The sequence below is a fragment of the Chiloscyllium plagiosum genome, unplaced genomic scaffold (genome assembly GCF_037043375.1).
Source record: "Chiloscyllium plagiosum isolate Xiang-an unplaced genomic scaffold, Cpla_swu_hap1 HiC_scaffold_22, whole genome shotgun sequence".
In the NCBI taxonomy this organism is placed as follows: Eukaryota; Metazoa; Chordata; class Chondrichthyes; order Orectolobiformes; family Hemiscylliidae; genus Chiloscyllium; species Chiloscyllium plagiosum.
Genome location: NW_028270160.1, coordinates 49,928,499 through 49,949,757, shown reverse-complemented (window position 1 = coordinate 49,949,757; position 21,259 = coordinate 49,928,499). Strand labels below are relative to the sequence as shown.

Genomic DNA, 21,259 nt, shown 5'->3' with positions numbered 1-21,259 from the left:
ACATTAGCTTCTAAAGCCCTGACTACCACCACCCAGAAGAATTACTCAAGGTATAGATGCATGAAGGCACCAAAACCTGAAAGTTCCCCTCAATGTAGCATACTATCTGACTGGGGAATATATCACTCCATTGTGCTGAGTCAATATCTTGGAATGTTTTCCTTCGCAGCACTGTAGGTGTACTTACAGCATAAGAATTGTGCACTTGTCTGCACAATATTGGTGTGATTTCTAGACTGAAATAGTGTTATTTAGTTGCGTGTTAGAGCTATGTTCATGTGTTCATTTTTATCCAAACCCTTGCTTTGTATCTGATGTAGGGAATGTGTAATCTGTTGTGTTAATAAGGAAGTCATGGGCTGTTCTGTTTACTTTCTATATTACTGCACAAATTAATTTACCAGCAAACTCTTTAGGAAGTTAAGTATAACCATGCTTAACAATATTATACACGTTTGGATAAAGAAAAGCCCTATGTTATGGTATGTTGGGTGTTCTTTCCTTAGTTTTCCATGCCTCTGAAACATACAGAATGGAAGTCATTAGTTTCACATTGTTTACAGTTGATTTATGGGATAAATGGAGCAGTATTTTCTTTTGGGTTTCAATACCAGTGACACAGAATCATCAATTTGAAGTCATCATGAAAGGAAAGCGGCGAGGGAAATTTGTTGACATACAGAAATATGGGAACCAGGAATACTCTATTATAGCCAGCAGCTGAGACTGTTGCTCATTTACAGGGAAACTTGGATAATATATTTGAACACATAGCAACACGACGGCTGGAGGAAGAGCGCCTCATCTTCCGCCTAGGAACCCTCCAACCACAAGGGATGAACTCAGATTTCTCCAGTTTCCTCATTTCACCCCCCCCCACCTTCTCTTAGTCCCAATCCTCGAACTCAGCACCACCTTCCTAACCTGCAATCATCTTCTTGACCTCTCTGCCCCCACCCCGACTCCAGCCTATCACCCCTCACCTTTTCACCCTCACCTTAACCACCTTCCACCTATCGCATTTCCAACGCCCCTCCCCCAAGTCCCTCCTCCCTACATTTTATCTTAGCCTGCTTGGCACACTTTCCTCATTCCTGAAGAAGGGCGCATGTCCGAAACATCGATTCTCCTGCTCCTTGGATGCTGCCTGACCTGCTGCGCTTTTCCAGCAACACATTTTCAGCTCTGATCTCCAGCATCTGCAGTCCTCACTTTCTCCTAATGTATTTGAAGCAGAGGAAGGCAGAACAAACCTGTGGGGGCTAGTTTTAGATTGTTCTTACAATATGATCCAATCAAACGTTGCTGAATTACTGCAGATGTGGTTATGGGAGCGTGTTTTTGTCGGGGGAAAGAACCTCACATTGGTTCACTAAGGTAAATGGACTTTGCTGAAATATATTTATTTGACAAGCATCTGTCACCATAGTAGCTACGGAAGTAAAGCACCCAACAACAGAAAAACATCTAATTCTATTTTTATCTTTCAAATTTAGGAACAAATATACTGAAAGGTTGAGGTGCAAATGCATAAACCTATGAATATGAAATGTTGAGATTGTGCTCAGTATTGGTGTTTTGCTCTTGGTTTTTATAATCAACCTCTTCAGACTGTTTTAACACATACCTGGAGCAGGTGGGATTTAAATCTAGGCTACTGAGCCAGTGGTAGGGGCATTAACACTGTGTCACAAGACACTTTTATTTTAGATTGCTGGTTGATTTTCATGTTACTATATCCTGTCTTAATCCACAAGATGAAGGCATCTTCTGTAGAAATAACTGAAAAAGAGAAGTTTAAACTGTTGGCAGAACAATTAAAAGAATGAAATAGATTGGCCACATAATGAAGGACAAATTACTTGAAATTTTTAAAATTGAGATCTTGAGTTTTTGTTATCAAAGATTTGAAGAGCTGAAGGTTAGATACTTTCCTGAATTCTGCAGAACTGTAATTTTGTTCAGCTAACAAACCGAAAGGTAAGAACAAATTACTGCTGATGCTGAAATCTGTACTGAAAACAACAAATGCTGGAGATCACAGCAAATCAGATAGCATCCATGCATGATTTGATGGAGAATCATTTAGAGTCAAAATGTTAGTTTGCTGTCTCGCAATGATGTGATCTGACCCGCTGTGATCTCCAACATTTGTTGTTTTCAAACCTAAAGGTAACTTTTTTAACTATACTAGCAAATGTTCTGTATTCCATCTTGATGGAATATTACCCTCCTCCTCCTCCTCTTTTTCTTGGGATTCTTTGTTGTATTAGTTGAATAAACTTATGTACTATGTTTAGCTCTTTCCACATTGTTGTACCATTGGTAGGTGCACATTGTTCATTACTCATCCATATTTATTTATAAAGATTGTTTATGGGTCTCAGCTTGAATTACCGTCCTTGCCACATCAAAGACAGATAACTCTTTAGTGGAGTAGATAAAGTGTCTTTTGTGTGATGCTGAACCAGTTTACTTATGAACTAGATACTAGTTACCATGTTACATCAGTAGACTTTGTGGATATAATATCTAATTAACTTTTGAGCTGTGGAATTGTATGTGATGCTTGAAGATCTAAATATTGGAGAAGATAAATATAAACCAGTTAATAAATTGGTATTTTAATTCATAAATGGAACTAAAAAGAAGCATTTGTACAGTTGAGACTGACTTTATACTGGAAAATATTTTAGGTCTTTAAAAAGAAAGAACAGGCCATGCGGTCAAACTAATCTGGTGTTTATTCTCCACTTTACTCATCTGATCATATTTGGCTACTCTTAAGTGGTAGGAAATTTCATAGTTTAACCATTCTCTTTGACAAAGACCTTTCTTCTGAATTGTGTATTAAATTGATTAGAGATTGTTTTACATTTACAAAGCCTAGATTATGACTTCTCCACAAGTGGAAATAGATCTTCTCAGTACTCACTTTAACCAAACTTAATAATTTTGAACGCAGTTGTTGAGAGCTGAAAAGAAAAATCTGAAAAGAGGAGAACCTTAAAGTCATCTTGCCAGTTATGCAATATGATTTATCGCACTTTAAGTAGCTATATCTTAATGACAGAGGACATAAAGTAAGTTCGTTTTTCAAATACCTCCTACAGTGATTAAAATCGAAAAAAAGTAAGGCACCATTTATAGAAGTTAAATTTCTGTGCCAGAGAGATTGCTTGCCATTACTCCACAATGAAAAGTTTACTTCAACTGGATTGGAAAGCCCTCACTTTTTTTGGGTTGTTTCGTGGCCATCATAAAATTACCTCAACTACATATCATTGCACATATTTAGTACCAGGTCTGTGAAATGAGGTGCCAATGTGATGAAAATTCTGGAGAATCAGGGCGATTTGAAATTCCTGACTTCTGGCTTTTTATTGTGTGTTTAGTCACCAGAAGTTGCTGCTCATTTACTCCTGAATAACAAAACATAAGTCTCTAACAGCACTTGAAACTGGAAGCAATGAGACTGGACACCTGGATCAGTTAATTTTCAGTACTAGAATGGTTGAATAGTATTATTTAAACTTTATGATGTTGTTAAGAGGATTTCGACTTGAGATGACTTAACAGTTTTCTTGTGTCCTTTATACCTGGCAAGTATAGAAACTACCCACTGTTAAAGTATTTGGATGAGAAGCTGCACAGCAAATGCCTTTTTTGTAAAGCTAACTGGGTAGTTCATTGTGATAGCAAATTTTCAATATTGTGTTTAATTGTGCACCTGGCCTTGTTTGAAAATGTTGAATATGCACAAAAATAATGGGGAATGGCGTTGGTCTTAATATCTTGTCCACCAGATTTTGGGCATTCTGCAGTTGCTGAAGGTCATTCACAAACATTTGGTTTATTTCTCATCAAGTATAAAATTCAATTTTGCTTCATAAATCTATACTTTTATGCATTCTGCAACAAAGCAGGTTATTTACCTTGTATTGCAGTTATAGGAAACTACATATTTTGAATGGATGTTGAAGTCCTTAAAAATCTCTAGGAAGATCAATTGTCAGACTACATTAAAATGATGTATTCGGAGTAAATCTCCTAAGTTGTCTATAGGATACATTGTTATCTGTGTGGTTTGCTGTATGTTTATTTTGTCTGCGTAAGAAGCATATCTTGTAGTGTGGCAAACTAGTGTTTAATCTATCCTGTTTGTACATGAGAATTAATTTTCTTTTCTACTTTCCCTTGCAGATGTGCAGAGAGACATTATGATGCTAACAAATTTAATTGCAGAGGTGGGTTAACTATTGGAGGTAGGCATGCCAATAATGAGGTTCAGTCATGAAGTATTATGTATCATTTGCTAAATTAGTATTGTGTCAGTATTAAAAGAAAGAATAAAGCTTGCTGATATTTGGGATCTAATGAAAGTAGTTGATATACATTTCAGTGTTTTTCCATAGGCTGGGAGAAGAAATGTAGCAAGAGTTGTGATGTTCTGTTTACTTTATAACTTAATAAATGATGCAACAATAGTACAATACTCTTAATAGGTCGGATGCAAAGTGTCTGGTGTGCACTGGAAAGTTGGCCTGAGTTTGTTTTGTTACAAGAAGTATGTCACTTTCACCTTTATGTGCTAAAGGCATGTGAAATGAGTTAAATTTGTTGACAGAAGAGCTAAAATAGCACCGATATATCTTAACTACAGTATATTAACAACTGAATGGTGTTATATTCTTTTGTTTTGACAGATATTCTTGTAAACCACAATTTACATTTGATGAAAGTTAAAATAATCCCATAAGCCTTTCAGTTGGGTTTGTTAGAGTTGAATCTTGGACGGATCTTGGTCAACATTGTGATATTTTATTTCATATCGATGAAATGTAGATAAAAATATAAAAATGATAGTTTGCTCAGATTTCTGAATGAATTTATTTTCTTTTCCTTTTAGTCGCACAATATCCCTTTGAAGACCATAATCCACCACAGCTAGAACTCATTAAGCCATTTTGTGAAGATCTAGACCTCTGGTTGAGTGAAGATGATAATAACGTTGCAGCAATCCATTGCAAAGCTGGAAAAGGACGGACAGGAGTAATGATCTGTGCTTATTTGCTTCACCGTGGCAAATTTCTAAAAGCACAAGAAGCCCTAGAATTCTATGGCCAAGCAAGGACTATAGATAAGAAGGTCAGTGAAAATGTTTTATTTCTAAACAATACGAAATAAATTCGTCAGTGAAGTATTTTGTTGGAACACTGAAAGAATAAGTGATATGCTAATGCTCATGTGTATCTTTAAGAAAAATAAGATCCAGAACATTGGAAAAAGATTTGAAATGCTTTGCATTGAATTAATTTAAAATTGAGAATTAATTTTTGTAATTTCAAGGGTATTTTAAAGCAGGTTTGAAATAAAACTTACCAAGTTTATTATTTTGAAAATTCTTAAGTGTTAGTGAAATAAAATGGTTGAAATGTTTGCAGACTATCAAGTATTAAATGTATATTGTTCATGCCAATCTTATCATCCTTTGCATAGAACATGTTAAATAGCTGTATCCGCATGAATGTTTGGCTGTTTCTGGTACTGCACTGCCAAAACAGGATTTGAGTTGTAATTTTGTCACATGTTTATTCAGTAACAAAACAACAGTGAATTGTAATTTGGAAATGATTTGGTTTTTTTTTACAACTGAAGAAAAGTAATTTTACATAAATTGAATTAGCCTATTTTAGAATCTTGGATTCCTTGTTTATATTGGAGAATCAACAACTTAGTAATATTACTAAGTTCATATTGTTCCATTACAGGACTATCCATTTTGTGAATACCTACTTTGAAATTGGCGTCTTCTGATTAGAATTGAAGTTGTGCTTTAATTTGTACCTAATCTTGAATGGTTAACCATGTTTGTTTGATAGAAAGTAGTATTGAAAGGCAAGTTCATAGAGGTATCTAATCTTTTGTGTTTTTTTCTATTTTCTATCCGTGCTCTCCTGTAAACTTATGTTCATTTTAATAGTGAATTAAATGGAAAGTTAAAAGGGCCACTCCCCTTGTTAATTTTCCCTTTTTTATCTATATTTTCTTTAGTTTTCCTTTTATGTCTTTGCATTCTCTTTTTGTAGACTTGTCCCTTCTCTTATTTTAAACCATTTCCATGTTTTTTGTTTGGTTTTCTTGCTTTTGTCTGTCTTTGATACACCCCTGTGTAAATTATTCAAAGAATTGCTATAGCTCAGAATATGCTGTATCCATTGCCACTCTCAGCCAGTTCCATTGCCCTGCACTTCTTATTTTTCCTCTTCAGGTCATTATTTAATTCTCTTTTGATGACCTCTATCAAATCCGCCTTGGTCATTCTGTCAAACAGTACATTCCAGAACTTAACCATCTGTGTGTTTTAAAGAAAGTTTAGCCTCTTGTCACTTTGCTTCTTTTGGTATTTACCTTAAATTAGGGTCCCTCATTCTCGATCCTTCCCTTAAGGGAAACATTGTCTCCTTATCTACCTTTGACTGACCTTTCGCTGTATTGAAATCATGTCAAATCTTAAATCAGCTCTTCTCCAAAAAGAACAGCCCAATTTCTTCAATATATCTATATAACTTAAGTTTCTTATCCCTTGAACTATTCTTATAAATCTGTTTCTGTGCCCGCTCTATTGCCTTCACATAATTCCTTAGTTGTGGTGTCAGAACTGGATGCAATTTACCAGTTTATCATAGTATCTGTACTTTTGTACTCTCCCTAAATATGAAACCTGGACTACTTTGTAGAACTGCATTACCACTTTGAATGATCTGTGTGCACGTTCATACAATTCCTACTGCTGCTGTACCCCTTTTAAAATTGTTCCTTTTTAAAAATCGTCTTTCTTTATCCTTTTGTACCAAAATGCATTGTACTTCTCTGAAAATTTATTAAATGGCACCTTTTTTTAAATTAAGTTTTCCATTTGTTTATCCCTCAGATAAAAAGTTAGTCACTCAGTGCCAGTTGGGCATTGTCAGTTGAGTATCCCACAATGCAACACTTGATCTTCCTCTAGTATTACCAAGGTTTGTGCTTCTCAAGACTGTTGCAAAGTTTCTGTGTCACTTTATTGGTAATGGCTTAATTCTGAACTTCTCAATTAGCCTGTGAAATATGGACATTGTCCTAATCACCAGCAAAAGTCAACTCCTGGTTATTAAATTTAAGGTTATAAATCATTGGTCATTTTCAATTATATTGCCCAATATAAGTCTCTGCTTTCTTTGTTAGTTAACTTTCAATGTTTGTCCCCTTCATTTTCTGGCAAGCAGTTCTAGTTGTGAGGATTCTCAGGTGCAGGATCTCATAATGCAGTTAGCATGTGCATTTGAGCAAACCCCGTTTAGATAATGAATTAGTTGTTAAGAAATATCATCCAAAGTCTGTGTTAACATTCACTGATTGATCTATTTTGCTCGTTCGTTAGTTTGGTAATAAAGGGTGTATAAGGTACTTGGGGTCAGTCAGGAACTAGCCAACTACTAGTTTGATTTTCAATGACATAGCTATGGAAAATTCACCAGTGTGTTCTATTTTTAAATTGGTGTCGAATGCTTTTGTTCTCTCCATTGCTGTCATCAAAAGTATTCAAGATGGCAGTTTACACACCAGATCACTACCCCATGTGTGGTTTAATACTGTTAATTCACAAGGAAACCCCACAATGTCAGCATGGTTCTATTATTTGCATAAGCCTTTGAGTCAGGTAGTGGGGCTTCAAGGATCAGTGGTGCTGGAAGAGCACAGCAATTCAGGCAGCATCTGAGGAGCTTCGAAATCGACGTTTCGGGCAAAAGCCCTTCATCAGGAATAAAGGCAGAGAGCCTGAAGCGTGGAGAGATAAGCTAGAGGAGGGTGGGGGTGGGGATAGAGTAGCATAGAGTACAGTAGGTCAGTGGGGGAGGAGATGAAGGTGATAGGTCAGGGAGGAGAGGGTGGAGTGGATAGGTGGAAAAGGAGCTGGACAAGTCCGGACAAGTCAAGGGGGACAGTGTTGCTGGAGGTTAGAAACTAGGATGAGGTGGGGGAAGGGGAAATGAGGAAGCTGTTGAAATCCACATTGATGCCCTGGGGTTGAAGTGTTCCGAGGCGGAAGATGAGGCGTTCTTTCTCCAGGCATCTGGTGGTGAGGGAGCGGCGGTGGAGGAGGCCCAGCACCTCCAATATCCTCGGCAGAGTGGGAGGGGGAGTTCAAATGTTGAGCCACGGGGCGGTTTGGTTGATTGGTGCAGGTGTCTCGGAGGCGCCCAGTCTCCCCAATGTAGGGGAGACCGCATCGGGAGCAACGGATACAATAAATGATATTAGTGGATGTGCAGGTAAAACTTTGATGGATGTGGAAGGCTCCTTTAGGGCCTTGGATGGAGGTGAGGGAGGAGGTGTGGGCACAGGTTTTACAGTTCCTGCGGTGGCAGGGGAAAGTGCCAGGATGGGAGGGTGAGTCGTAGGGGGGCGTGGACCTAACCAGGTAGTCACAGAGGGAACGGTCTTTGCGGAAGGCGGAGAGGGGTGGGGAGGGAAATATATCCCTGGTGGTGGGGTCTGTTTGGAGGTGGCGGAAATATCGGCGGATGATTTGGTTTATGCGAAGGTTGGTAGGGTAGAAGGTGAGCACCAGGGGCGTTCTGTTCTTGTTACAGTTGGAGGGGTGGGATCTGAGGGCGGAGGTGCGGGATGTGGACGAGATGCGTTGGAGGGGATCTTTAACCACGTGGGAAGGGAAATTGCGGTCTCTAAAGAAGGAGGCCATCTGGTGTGTTCTATGGTGGAACTACTGCTCCTGGGAGCAGATACGGCGGAGGCGGAGGAATTGGGAATACGGGATGGCATTTTTGCAAGAGGTAGAGTGGGTAGGGCTTCAAGCCCTGCTCCAGGGATTTGAGCATAAAATCGCGTCTGACAGGTCAGGAGTGGGAGATTGCTGCACAGCTGGAAATGACATTCTTTAAGACTGTACACTCAGCACAGATTCTGGTGTGGGGCACGTCTCAATTATCAATGCCACCTCAGAATGACTATAGCATGTTACCTGTCTTCACTTGTGGTGCAAGAGTTGCCTTTGCAGTATTTCAAAGGAGATTATCTGGTCATTTCTTTTTCTTTGCAACTGAGTTGCCCAAGGCATATGGTGGTTTTATAGAATTGTGTGCACACTTTCAGTCCTGGAAAATGACAAGGTGGGGGAAAGGAAGAATTTCTGTGCAAATGACCGTCTTGGCCATCAATGTCTGGGCTTGCTTGTGGCCCAGCGTATGTAAATATGCTACAAGAAGTACAGAGGAACCTTGATTATCTGGTATTCCATTATCCGGCAAGATCGCAAGGCAAGACGCTTGGCTAAACTGTGTTATGCGGCATTCCATTATCTAAATGTTTGATTCTCTGACAAAATACTCCCGGCCCATGTTGTTTGGATAATCAGGATTCCTCTGTACATCTAAATTGTGAATCTATGAGCAAATATATAAAGATAAGAACCAATTTTGTTTATTTTGTTCAGCTCGTTCTATTTTGACATGCATTGTTACCAACTCCTTTATGAATTGCTACTTAATTTTGCAATATTCATTTCATTAGTCGTCAACTTTTTAACAAACCCGCTCAGATCATGGGACTTTTTTGCATTACTACTCAGACTTGCCATGTTGAGTCCACATCTCACAAAGTGAGATTCAAGATGAATCCAAAACAGCTATAATTAGTGCCAGTAACTGGCATATAAGAAATGAGAAGCCCTTGTGAAGTTACATGGTTTAGTGTCAGTAGCTGTACAACAAATCATTGTGGTATTTACTTGAATGATTGGCATTCATGTTCGTGGATCCCAGACATTGTTTGTAACAGTTTGCTTCCAAAGAAAATATTCTTCCGCTTTTACCAATCAATCTGCAATGTAATTTGAGTGTTATCTATGGTACAGGTGGAACCAATGTTTACCCTTGTCATCCCTTGGCTTTCTTCTTCACACTTTTGTGCTAAAATATTTGGAGCTGAAGCTAGCACAGAGGTCCACTGAGGCCCATCCACTCCTTAGCAGCTTTCATATGTTGACCCTTTTTTGTAGGCAAGGTCTCAAAGCACCAAGATTTTGAACCAACCAAAGCTGCCACTATCATTCAAATTTTATACAAGGTTTCTACAAATTGGAAAACTGAACCATTACAATCTCTCACCACAAGCTTACTACATGACTGTCAAGTGGGCCCTCTTCAATGAAAAGTATTTCCAGCATTAAACATTTATATCATTATTGTCTAATATAAAATCCCTTGCTTTGAAAGTGTGCACTGTGGAATTGAAAACCTTTGTCCACAGAGAGTACCGTTACAGTTTCAGTTTTTTAAGATGGTGAATTGACGTCAAAATTTTGTTTCATAATGTTTAAAAAGGGTACCCTTAAAAGAATATACACTTTGCTATTTAAATTACTTGCACCAGAAACAATTACTGTCTTTTTTTTGACATACAGAAGATTAGTGAAGTGCATGCATTAACAATTGATTACTCTAAATATTTACATGTGAATGCGGAAATCTTCGAGCTATTGTTCTTTTCAAAAAAATTTAAGTTTCATTTTACCTCAGTAAATTGTATCCACTGGTAATAATATCATCTTTTGGTATTCTTGGAATAAAATCCATAGTTTGATTAGTGAATTTTTTTGTAGACTCATTACACAAAGCTTGATGGATAGTTGCGTTTAATGCCATACGTCACCTTAAGACAGCAGGGAGCTTTTGATTCCAGACTTTTTGTAAGGTAATAACCTTGAGCAGAGTGTATTCTTATAGTAAGCATTGCTGTCTTTACTGAGTCTTTCAGGTCAGTGAACTTTTGGAAGTTCCACAATGCCTTGATGTTTCCTTAGATTACCACAGCCAGTTGTTGTTTTTATGTGTTCAAATTTGATGTGGTAGTTGGGGATGAGGAATACTAAATTTTCTACTAAAAGCATAATGTTTCTCATTTAACTTTTGCTCAGGAAGCTTTCTTCCAATGAATCCTGCATTGCTCTTTCTTTTCTGATGTGGCTTGGAGTTGATCGATTGTTCACTTTTGGATGATTTAGTGCTTTTGCTCTTGTTTGGAATTTCACTGCAGCTTCCTCTGGCCAAAGAACTAATGGCAAGGTCCAGAGCAAGGAAGGCTACTTTGACTACGCAGGGCATGAAATTCTGAAAGCAACAGGTATCAAGGTACCCACCATGTATTAAAATGAGATCTCAGTTGTTCTGCAAACAAATGTTTCCTCAGGCCATTGCAGTATGAAGATATCTGTGATATCACTTGAAATGTTAATGCATGAAATCTGTTATCAATTCTGGCCATCAGTAAGACTAGCACAGCTTTAATTGTAAAATTTGATCTGTCAATCTGATCTTAATAGAATCAGATTGAAGCAACACAGAAGGAGGTAATTCATCCTACTTCGCTTGCATGGCTCTTTAAAGAGCAGATCACTTAGCTGCATTCCTATACTTTCTCCATAGCTGAATAAATTTGCATCTTTCAACAGTTTATTTCATAATGAACCTGCTTCAACCACCCTTTTGAGTCATGATTTTCAAAATCATGCACATTGCTTTTTTTTTCCTAATGTTGCTTCTAATTCTTTTGCTAACTATCTTCAATTTATGTCTTCTGGTTAGTGATTCTTCTGCCACTGAAAACAATTTCTCCTGATTTACTGTCAAACCCCTTGATAATTTTGAACTCTTGACAAATCTTAATTTAATCTTCTCTGCTTTTTGGACAAGCATACCTTTTTTTTTCTCAGATCTCTCCACATGCTAAAGTCTTTCTTTCATGTAACCATTCAAGTAAGTCTCCTCTACCTCCTCTCATAATTCCTGAGCCTCCATCTGTGCTGTTTCATTCTTAGATCCTATGAAAAATAATAGACCACATTATAAAGTCAAAGTTACGTTGCTTATATCGCCCTGCATGGGTTAATCACGGTTTCCCAAGCTGAGAATTGGGACACGAAGTAGGGTCACAAGCTCCAAGATCTCAGTGGCTAATGTTGAGATTTCCTCACCCCGTGTCACCACACCAGTCCATCATGACCTGTCATCCCCTTTTCCTCATCCCTAATCTGTGTTCTTTTCCTTGCATCCTCTGGTGACATTGGAGAAAGTGAGGACTGCAGATGCTGGAGATCAGAGTCAAAAAGTGTGGCACTGGAAAACCTCAGCAGGTCAGGCAGCATCCAAGGAGATGAAGGACTTATGCCCAAAATGTCGATTCTCCTGCTCCTTGGATGCTGCCTGACATGCTGCTGTGCTTTTCCAGCACCACACTTTGACAACTCTGGTAATATTGTCAATTTGCAGTCACTGAAATCACAGTAGGCAAAAGTCAGGAAACACTGTGTTAACAGTTCAAGGTACAACTCTGACATCTTCATACTGTTGTAGTCTGTGGAGAGATTTGTTTGCAGAACAATTATAAAATCTCAGCCCTACCCTTTCGTTTGAGTTTTAAAATGTGGCATCTGAAATTGGCTATAATACTAGAGCTAGTGTTTTATGGACATATATCATATAACTTCCTGCCATTTGTATCCCTTTTAATAACATTTTCAATTTGTCCTTCAACAACTCTGTTCTTGTATCCCCTTTAAAATTCTGTCTCAAATTTCAAATTACCTCTCTTCATTCTTGCCAACAATCTGAATCATTTCACATTTCCCTGCGTTAAATTTCATCTGGTATGAGCGTCTAATTCAGCAGTCCATTTTACTTATTCTGCAATCCATTATAATCCTCATCCCTGTTTACTACATTACCAGGTTTCAATTTTTCTGCAAACTTTAAAATTGTACCCTGTATACCAAAGTCAGTGTCATCTACATATACATGGGAAAGAGAATCAAACTTAGCACCAACCCTCTGGAGACCTCAACCCTCCACAGTCTGAAGAACTACTGTTCATCAATCCTCTCTGCTTTCCATCCCTTAAAAAATTTCTTACCTTATGTACCTTTGGCTCTTTAAACTCTGGATTTTAATTTGCTGAGAAACCTCTTGCATCCTAGTTTATCCAACACTCTTTGAAAGTCCAAGTCTGCAAATTTAACTGTCTTCTTTTGCCCTCATTTAATTCAACAAACTCAGTTGAATTGGCCAAATGCAATATGCCTTTACACATCCCTTTTTCCCCCACCTTGAGGGACCTGTGCCTAGTTTGTATTTGGGCTCTTCTATCTTTGAAGATCTCTCATTGCTCATTTACTATTAGACCTGTCATTCTTGGATTGATACTGGGTGCCAATAATTTGGATCTTTTAAAGTTCAAATAATTTGGTCCTAGATTAGCTTATTGAAAAGTTTCCCACCAGCAATTAGACTAACTGAACTGTACAGGTCAAGGCTATCCCTGCCCCATTGTTTAACATCCTTTAGTCCTCATGTGCTACTCCTTCATCTTAGATGAATTGGAATATTTTAGCAAGAGCTTCTGCAGTGCTTCCATTATCAGTCTAGTTTACATCTCATCAATACTGGTTGTGTTTTCTATATTTTGTCCCATCTATAATATTTAAATTCACAGTCTTTTTCATTGTCATTGGCAAAACTGTTTTTATTAGTGAAGGCAAGTACAAAGTACTTGGCATATCATTTCCCTTCACAGGATCTTTTTGTCACATACCTGCTGAAATCTAGCTTTCGGTGTCTTTTTACTGTTTATGAATTGTTTTTTAAACCACCTATTCAAACTGACGTACCTCAATGGGAGATAGGACTTGAACCCAGACTGTCGGTCCGAGATGTAGGGAAACTATCATTGTTCTACAAGCATCCTTCAGGTGGGATTGTTAAAGGATCACAAGTAAACATAATATCTCTACACCACTATGACCCTCTATGTTTATAAAACAAAAGTCTTTGTTAATCTAGTCTCATCTGATCTTTGCTTCTATTTTCATTTTTCCTCTGTATTTGGATATATTCTTGGTCCTCTACAGAATTACAAACCTGACGATAGTCAGAGAATCCCTACAGTGTGGAAACGGGCCATTCAGCCCAACAGGTTCACATCAACTCTCCAAAGACACTCACCCTTACCCTATCCCCGTAACCCTGCCTTTCCCATGGCTCATCCACCTAACCCGCACAGACACGGGGAGAATGTGCAAACTCCACACAGACAGTTGCCTGAGGCTGGAATTGAAATTGGATCCCTGGTACTGTGAGGCAGCAGTGCTGACCACTGAGCCACCGTGCTGCCCCTCGTCTCATTATCTATCTTTGCCATCCATTTTCCCCACCTTGTGGGACTTGCATCTAGTATGTGTCTGGACTCTTCTATCTTTTGAAGACCTCCCATTACTCATTTACTATTAAACCTGTCATTTTTAGATTGCAGTCCACCTCAGCCAGAACCTTTTTACCTCCACGAAATTAGTTCTTCCCCAGTTGAGTATATTTCATATTTGATTTTTCCTCGTTTTTTTCCACTATAATATTCTGATCACTTTTTAAATGCTCCACCACCATTACATGTTTTACTTGCCTTATTTCATTCCCTGGAAATAAATATGGAGTAGCTTCTTTCCTCATTGGACTGGATCAAAAATGTTCGGTTGTGTCGATCTCAGCAATTCCTCCCCTTTGTCTAACCTTGGTTAGTTGAGGTTCCCTCTTTATCATTACCATCAAATTCTTGCATCTTTTTGAAATTTTCCTGAAAATTTGCTGCCCTAGTTCATTCCCACCATTTAATCACATGACTGTCATACTTAAACTATATAGAGCCAGACCACACCTTGGGTAAGTACTGTGCATATTTCTGTAAACACATCATAAGGGAGGCATTTAAGTTTTGGGAAGGTTTCACAAAAAAGCTGCAATGCTGTCAAAAATATGAGGAAGAAATACTGGCGGAAGCCGAAAAGGAAATGTGTTCACAAAGGTACATAAACAGTAAATGTAAATCTTGAAAAGAGACCAAGGGCCAACCAAAGAAGGAAATATTAGGAGGGATGAGAAAAAGCTGTCAGAAGTGGGTTTGACGAGATTTTTAAACAAGAGGAGTTTTGGGATATAATTCCAGTTTGTGGAACAAAGGTGATTTGTCACTAATAGAGGTGTGAAGGGAGGCAAGGTGATGTATTAGGCTATTCAGGAATAGTGTGTTGGGTGTTGTACAGGTGAAGAGGTTTAGAGGTGGGGAGTGAAGCTAGAGGTTTAAATACAAGTATGATGAGTTTTAAATTTGAGACATTGGGAACCAAGAGCTAGTGCAATTTAGGAAGAGCACCAGTGTTCAATGAGAGGAATTTGCTGCATGGAATGTGTATAGAATATGCAGAAATTATATACTAATTTTAAAAACCGTTTCATGTCTATTTGGAATGTTTTTGGATGATCGAACTAAGATGTGTTGAGTGACCTCCTCACTGATATGTCTTGTCATATTATAAATATTTCCTCTTCCTGCCAATATTTCCAGCACATAGCTAGCAGCTCTAGAGCATAATCACATGTAATATTTAATGTGCTAGTGTACTTGATCTACATTTTATTCATTAAACATACTTATTAATTTCAGAAAACTTATCAACAGTTTGAATGGGATTGAAAATAATTAGTCATATCTGTGCTTCCTCATTAGTCAGCCTTTTAAGCCTGCAACTAATTACATTGCTTTGTTAAGGCTTGATTTGGTGTGCTTTTACAGTCAATTTATCCCGTAAACTTCATGCTGTAGCTAACAGTGGGCAACAAAATTGATCGAAAAGAGAAACTGGGCATAGGATAGCTGAAACAGAGTATAGTTAACAGGACTTGATCAATAAGTAAAGTAGTTGAAGACACTAGGGTAAGTTGATTTGATTCTGTTTTCTGGCAATAATTTATACCTTTGACAGAAACAAGGAGAAAATATAACTTGAACATAGATATTGAGTGACAGTAGAAGGACAACTTCAATGTCACAGGTGAGGTGAGAGATGATGGTGTATACCATAAAATAGGTTCTCAAATGATTAGCATGTTGTGCAGATATTCTTAATGTTAAATAATGTAATGCAGGGATCACTTAAGTGAAAAGTGGATCCACATATTGAAAATTATGTGCTTAAGCATCTTGAAAGCAAATGTGTCCATTTTGGAAAATAAATAAAGTAAGCTGTAAAAAAAAATTAATATACAACTCACATCACTAGCTTATTGTTGTCATTCTTGCTACCAAACGTCATGTAGAATATTTGAGCATTTTATTATACTTGCATTTCGCACAACTTACAACCCAGTTTTCTTTAGTATTGTTAATTATGTAATGCAAGGTTCTTCCGGAAAGTTTGAAGCTTGAAATGGTTCTAAATCTTCAAATATTATGATTTCACCTAATGGCCTAATGAGGAAAACGCCAATTGATTTGATTTCAGCTATTTAAACTGGATGAGTCCATATTCCTTGACTGATGGTACTAAGTTGGCTGATTATAGTTAAAGCAATAGGTGGTGTGCTGCAGTAGCCCTCAAGGGCAATTTTTGGAGGTTTGAAGGAGTAGTAGTTTTTATTCCAGTTGGAATTTTGTTGTTTGTGGCATCGGCTGAATACTAAATTATGCTCTGTTGTTTGGTTTCCGTGCAGAATAACCAGTTGTTTCAAGTTCAATGGTCACCTGATTTTAGTGAAATGTTGAAGGGTTCATACTTTCTGGGAGAGGGGTTAATAAATATTTATACAATGTATCAGTATTCCCTATTCTCTTTCATGAGAGCAATGATTTATGATACTGTATCACAACTGAAACTATTACTTTCCTACTTTGGTGAATTGCTGCATTTGTGTGTGTTGGGGCAGTGATGCCACACCTATTGGCCAAACTGCAGTGGCATTACATTACTTTCATACAGTTTTAAATTGTGCAGTAATACAAGTTCAATAATTGTCATATTGTAGACTAAATGCTTCTGTGTATTTCTCGTCTCATTGTTCCTGGGTTACAGAGAACCTAACGAAATTGGGTCCCGACTTAAATTTTCAAAATAATAACCACTGACACGTGAATAGAGAGAATGCATGTGGGTTACAGCAGTAAACAGGTTGTGGTCATTACACCCTTTGAACTTAACAAAGCATGCAAGTTCATTTTAAAATAAATCTCAGTGTGAACTATTTGATTTGGGGGAACAAAATACTGTAGCTATTTCTCCTATTCGCCATCTATGCTTATGCATGCCGGACACAGGTAGGATATTGTTCTATGATCATTTCATCTTACAATTAAAACTGCTGCACTCCAGCTTTGATGAACTCTCATTCCCGATGTATTAAAATCCACATGAGGCTTTTGTTAATGAAATATATTTAGAAGAATATCTTAATTTGACATTCACCTGGCAATGAAAGCACATTTTCAGAAAAAATGATTGATGGGCACCAGCACAGGTTGTGGTTCTAAGTTACTGCCAGTGACCATCTTTGCATTCAAAGTAAGGCAAGGACTTAGCTTAACTTTGGTTACAGTGTGAATAGCTGTTGCTGTGAAGTTCTGCTAAGGTGAATACAGTTGATTGTTTTGAAAAAAAATCAAAGAAATGTTCAGTATTTTTGAGACAGAGTCCAGCTTTCATTACTTGACTGATGTAGAGATATTCTTCTGTGGAGTGCAAGAAGGGATAATGATTTCCAGTGTTCCATTGAAAGCACTATGGTATCAGCTAAGGCCTGTTTGTGGAAATTGAGCAGCGACAGACTCATTAGTAGAAGTATGGTGAGAGGACATAATGAAATAAGTTACAATACTGGCGCCTATACAACAATGTGAAAATTCACCCAGGTACATCCCATACACAAAAGCAAGACAAATTCATCCTGGTCAATTACTGTCCCATCAGTCAACTATCAGTCATCAGTAAAGTGATGGAAGATGCCGTCAACAATGCCATCACGCAGCATCTGTTCACCAGTAACCGGTTCAGTTTCTCAGTTTAGGTTCCATCAGGGCCAGTCAGCTCCTGACCTCATTGCAGCCTGGTTCAAACATTGAAAGAAGACTTGAATTCGAGAGTTGAAGTGAGAGTTGCATCAGGCCACGTTTGACTGAGTGTGACATCAAGAAACCTAAGTAAAACTGGAATCTATGGGAATTAGGGGAAAACTCTGCGAAGATTGGAGAGGCATATAGATGCACCAGACATGTAGGAAGATGGTGTGGTTGATTTAGATCAGCCATTTCAATTCAAGGACATCTCTGATGGAGTTCCTCAGGGTTGTTTCTTGGGCTATCTTCAGCTTTAATAATGACCTTGCCTTCATCATGTCAGAAGTGGAGATACTTATCAATGTCTGCATCCATATTCAGCACCATTCATGACACATCAGATACTGAAGCAGAACACACCCAAATACAACAAGATCTGGACGATATCCAGGCTTAGGCTGAAAAATAGCAAATAAAAATTGTAACACACATGTGCCAGCGATTGACCATCTCCAATAAGAGATATTCTCAACTACTGACCCTTGATATTCAGTGGCATTACCACAACTAAATCCCCCATTATCAACATTCTGGGGAGTTGCCTTGACCAGAAACTCTGGGGATTCTATGAAAGCCAAGTGGACTTGCCATATCAATACAGTTGCAATACAAAATTGGTCACTACTAGTGCTGTCCTGAATATATAATTTTATCCAGGCATTTCCTTAATGTCTACATAGCCAGGAATTGGAGTAAAGAACATATTAGAAACTGAACTGTTCAAAGTTTCTGTACTGCAATATTGGACAATATACATGCGTGTATTTTGCATCTTTTTTAGGGTGTAACAATTCCTAGCCAGAGGCGCTATGTATACTATTACAGCTACCTTTTGAAGCACAGATTGGATTACAAGCCAGTGGCATTACTGTTTCACAAGATGCAATTTGAAACTGTTCCAATGTTCAGTGGTGGGACATGCAGTAAGTTGTTATTTACTACTTTTTAGTTATATATATTTATAGGGAAAGGGCAGAAAATTTTAAGTGCATTCCTGTTTCAGTCTAACAATGTTGTTATGTTGCTTTTACAATTTCATCTTTCAAAAAGCACTCCAATTTGATATGTTTGATGCCACGTAGCTCTTTTAATACTAAGCAAACACTTCCCATCCCCTTGTACCCTCACCCATACACCCCAAAAGACTCAGGTTAGTTGGGGAGGTTCACCATCAATGCTTCTCTGCTTGCTTAACCAAGTATCCATTACTTTTAAATTGGCCTAGAGAGTTAACTGGACATTTTATAGTGACATGTCTCTGCTGAGCTTATTTGTGCAATCAGAGCTACTGTATCACTTTTTATCATCATCATTACATTCTTAAGTCCAGAGGAGGTCAGTCATTATTCTAATGCTTTGAATGTTCCATTAATGAGCACTAGAGGAAGCAAAACCTTGACCTTTGGGAAGGCAATGGGTAGATTAATCCTTTTAAGTTTCAAGATTGTGTGCCACTGACAGCAGTATCACTTTGCTTTATTTAGAGTATAACCATTTTCAAGAAACCCAATATTTGATGAGAAGAATATCTTGCGTTCTAGTTTGTAGCACAGTTATTAAAGAGAGATTGGCTATGGAATGTATATCTTGGAATATTTAAATTGCTAGCTGAAGCTACCAGAATTATTTATATTTGGCTTCATGAGGCATTTTGCGGATTGGTTACAAAAAGAGCATTGTAGTGAATATTTCCCTTTTTTTAAAAAAGGTGAAAAGCTAAAATTCTTTTGTTCTTTCTTAGACCCGATGTTTGTGGTTTCGCAGCTGAAGGTGAAGATCTTCACTTCCTCTTTGGGACCGACCAGGCGTGAAGACAAGTACATGTATTTTGATTTTCCTCAACCTCTACCAGTGTGTGGAGATATTAAAGTGGAATTCTTCCACAAACAGAACAAGATGATGAAAAAGGTTTGTTCCTACCAAATCTGGAGTCATTTTTATATACCTTGGAATATAGAAATGTGTACATATCAAGGATCCAGACACCTTTAGTCTGTGAAGTGCAAAGTAAAACATTTTGCTTTCAGTAGCCTTTTCAAACATGCAAGAGTGGAAAAGAATACTGTAGTAATTCCAGTTGTTTAATTTCCACACTCTTAATTCCATCAACAAAAGATTCAACAGCCAAATACAATACTGAGATTGCATTGGTTTTGCAAACCATGCATTCAGATTATAAAAGCAAAATATTACAGACACAAGAAATCTGAAATGAGAACAGAAATTGCTGGAACTACTCAACCGGATTGGCAGCATATGTGGAGACAGAAATAAAGTTCACATTTCAAGTCAATGATCTTTCATCAGAACATCTTAACTTATAACCTATTAACCATTGCTGCGCACTGTTTTCATACCCTACAGTGCAGAAAGAGGCCATTTGGCCCATCAAGTCTGCACCCACTCTCCAAAGAGTATCCCACCAATACACAGCCTCCCACCCATACCCCATAATCCTGTAATCCACCGAGCCTGCACATCTTTGGTCTGTGAGAGGAAACTGGAGCACCCAGCAGAAACCCACACAGTTACAGGGAGAAATTGCAGACTCCACACAGACAATCACCCAAGACTGAAATTGAATCTGGGTCTGTGGTGCTGTGAGGCAGCAATGCTAACCACTACCACCATGCTGCCTGTGCCATCACCTATTCAAGTCCTCGTGAACTATAAAAATGAATTGTTAATTAAAAAGTCTGCTTGTATTTTCTTTTCTTGCAATTCAGTCCCTTTCAATTTTACACCTAACTGTCGCATTATTTAACTGTTCTGCCTTCATTATAAATGTTTTTCAAAGGGAAAAAAAAGCTGCATTCTTTCACCTCCTTTAATATGCTAACTATTTTGGAAGTATGAATCCCATTGACAAAATAGTTTTTGACTGAAACTATTTGATCTTTAGGTTGGTTGAGACCTAGAGCAGTGAACATTCATATATTCATAGAAACAAGTGCATCAACCTGAGATTTAATATTTACATGCCAAGTGGACAAAGATCCTTTCCCAATTAGTTGGCTCAGCCTACTGTGGCAATCATCACATAAAACAGGACCTGAACAGAGAGTAAGAAATAATGCACAAATTGGTTTTGGGTAGCAGAGGTGAAATCCTGATGCAGCAGTCGAAGTCCTCAACATGACTAAAAAATAGAGAGCAATAGATTATTCAAATGTTGGATAAGTTATGAAACATTTTTTGAATGTAATTGTCAACAAATTTCTTGAATTGATTGTGTTACCACTACTGAAAATGTGTTGCTGGAAAAGCA

General features: G+C 37.9%; 1 protein-coding gene across 4 annotated transcripts in view; it reads left to right on the top strand.

Annotated features, from left to right (window-relative positions):
* Nucleotides 1-21,259, top strand: part of ptenb (phosphatase and tensin homolog B) — a 160,182-nt gene that overhangs the window by 119,675 nt on the left and 19,248 nt on the right. For 2 of the 4 annotated variants that reach the window (XM_043712395.2, XM_087999046.1), the window contains exons 4-7: nt 4,204-4,247; nt 4,910-5,148; nt 18,773-18,914; nt 19,733-19,899. In XM_043712395.2, the coding sequence (XP_043568330.1) occupies nt 4,204-4,247; nt 4,910-5,148; nt 18,773-18,914; nt 19,733-19,899 (592 nt within the window). Of the gene's footprint in view, nt 1-4,203; nt 4,266-4,909; nt 5,149-18,772; nt 18,915-19,732; nt 19,900-21,259 lie in introns of all 4 variants that reach the window. The other 2 variants (XM_087999047.1, XM_087999045.1) reach the window with 1 other exon arrangement.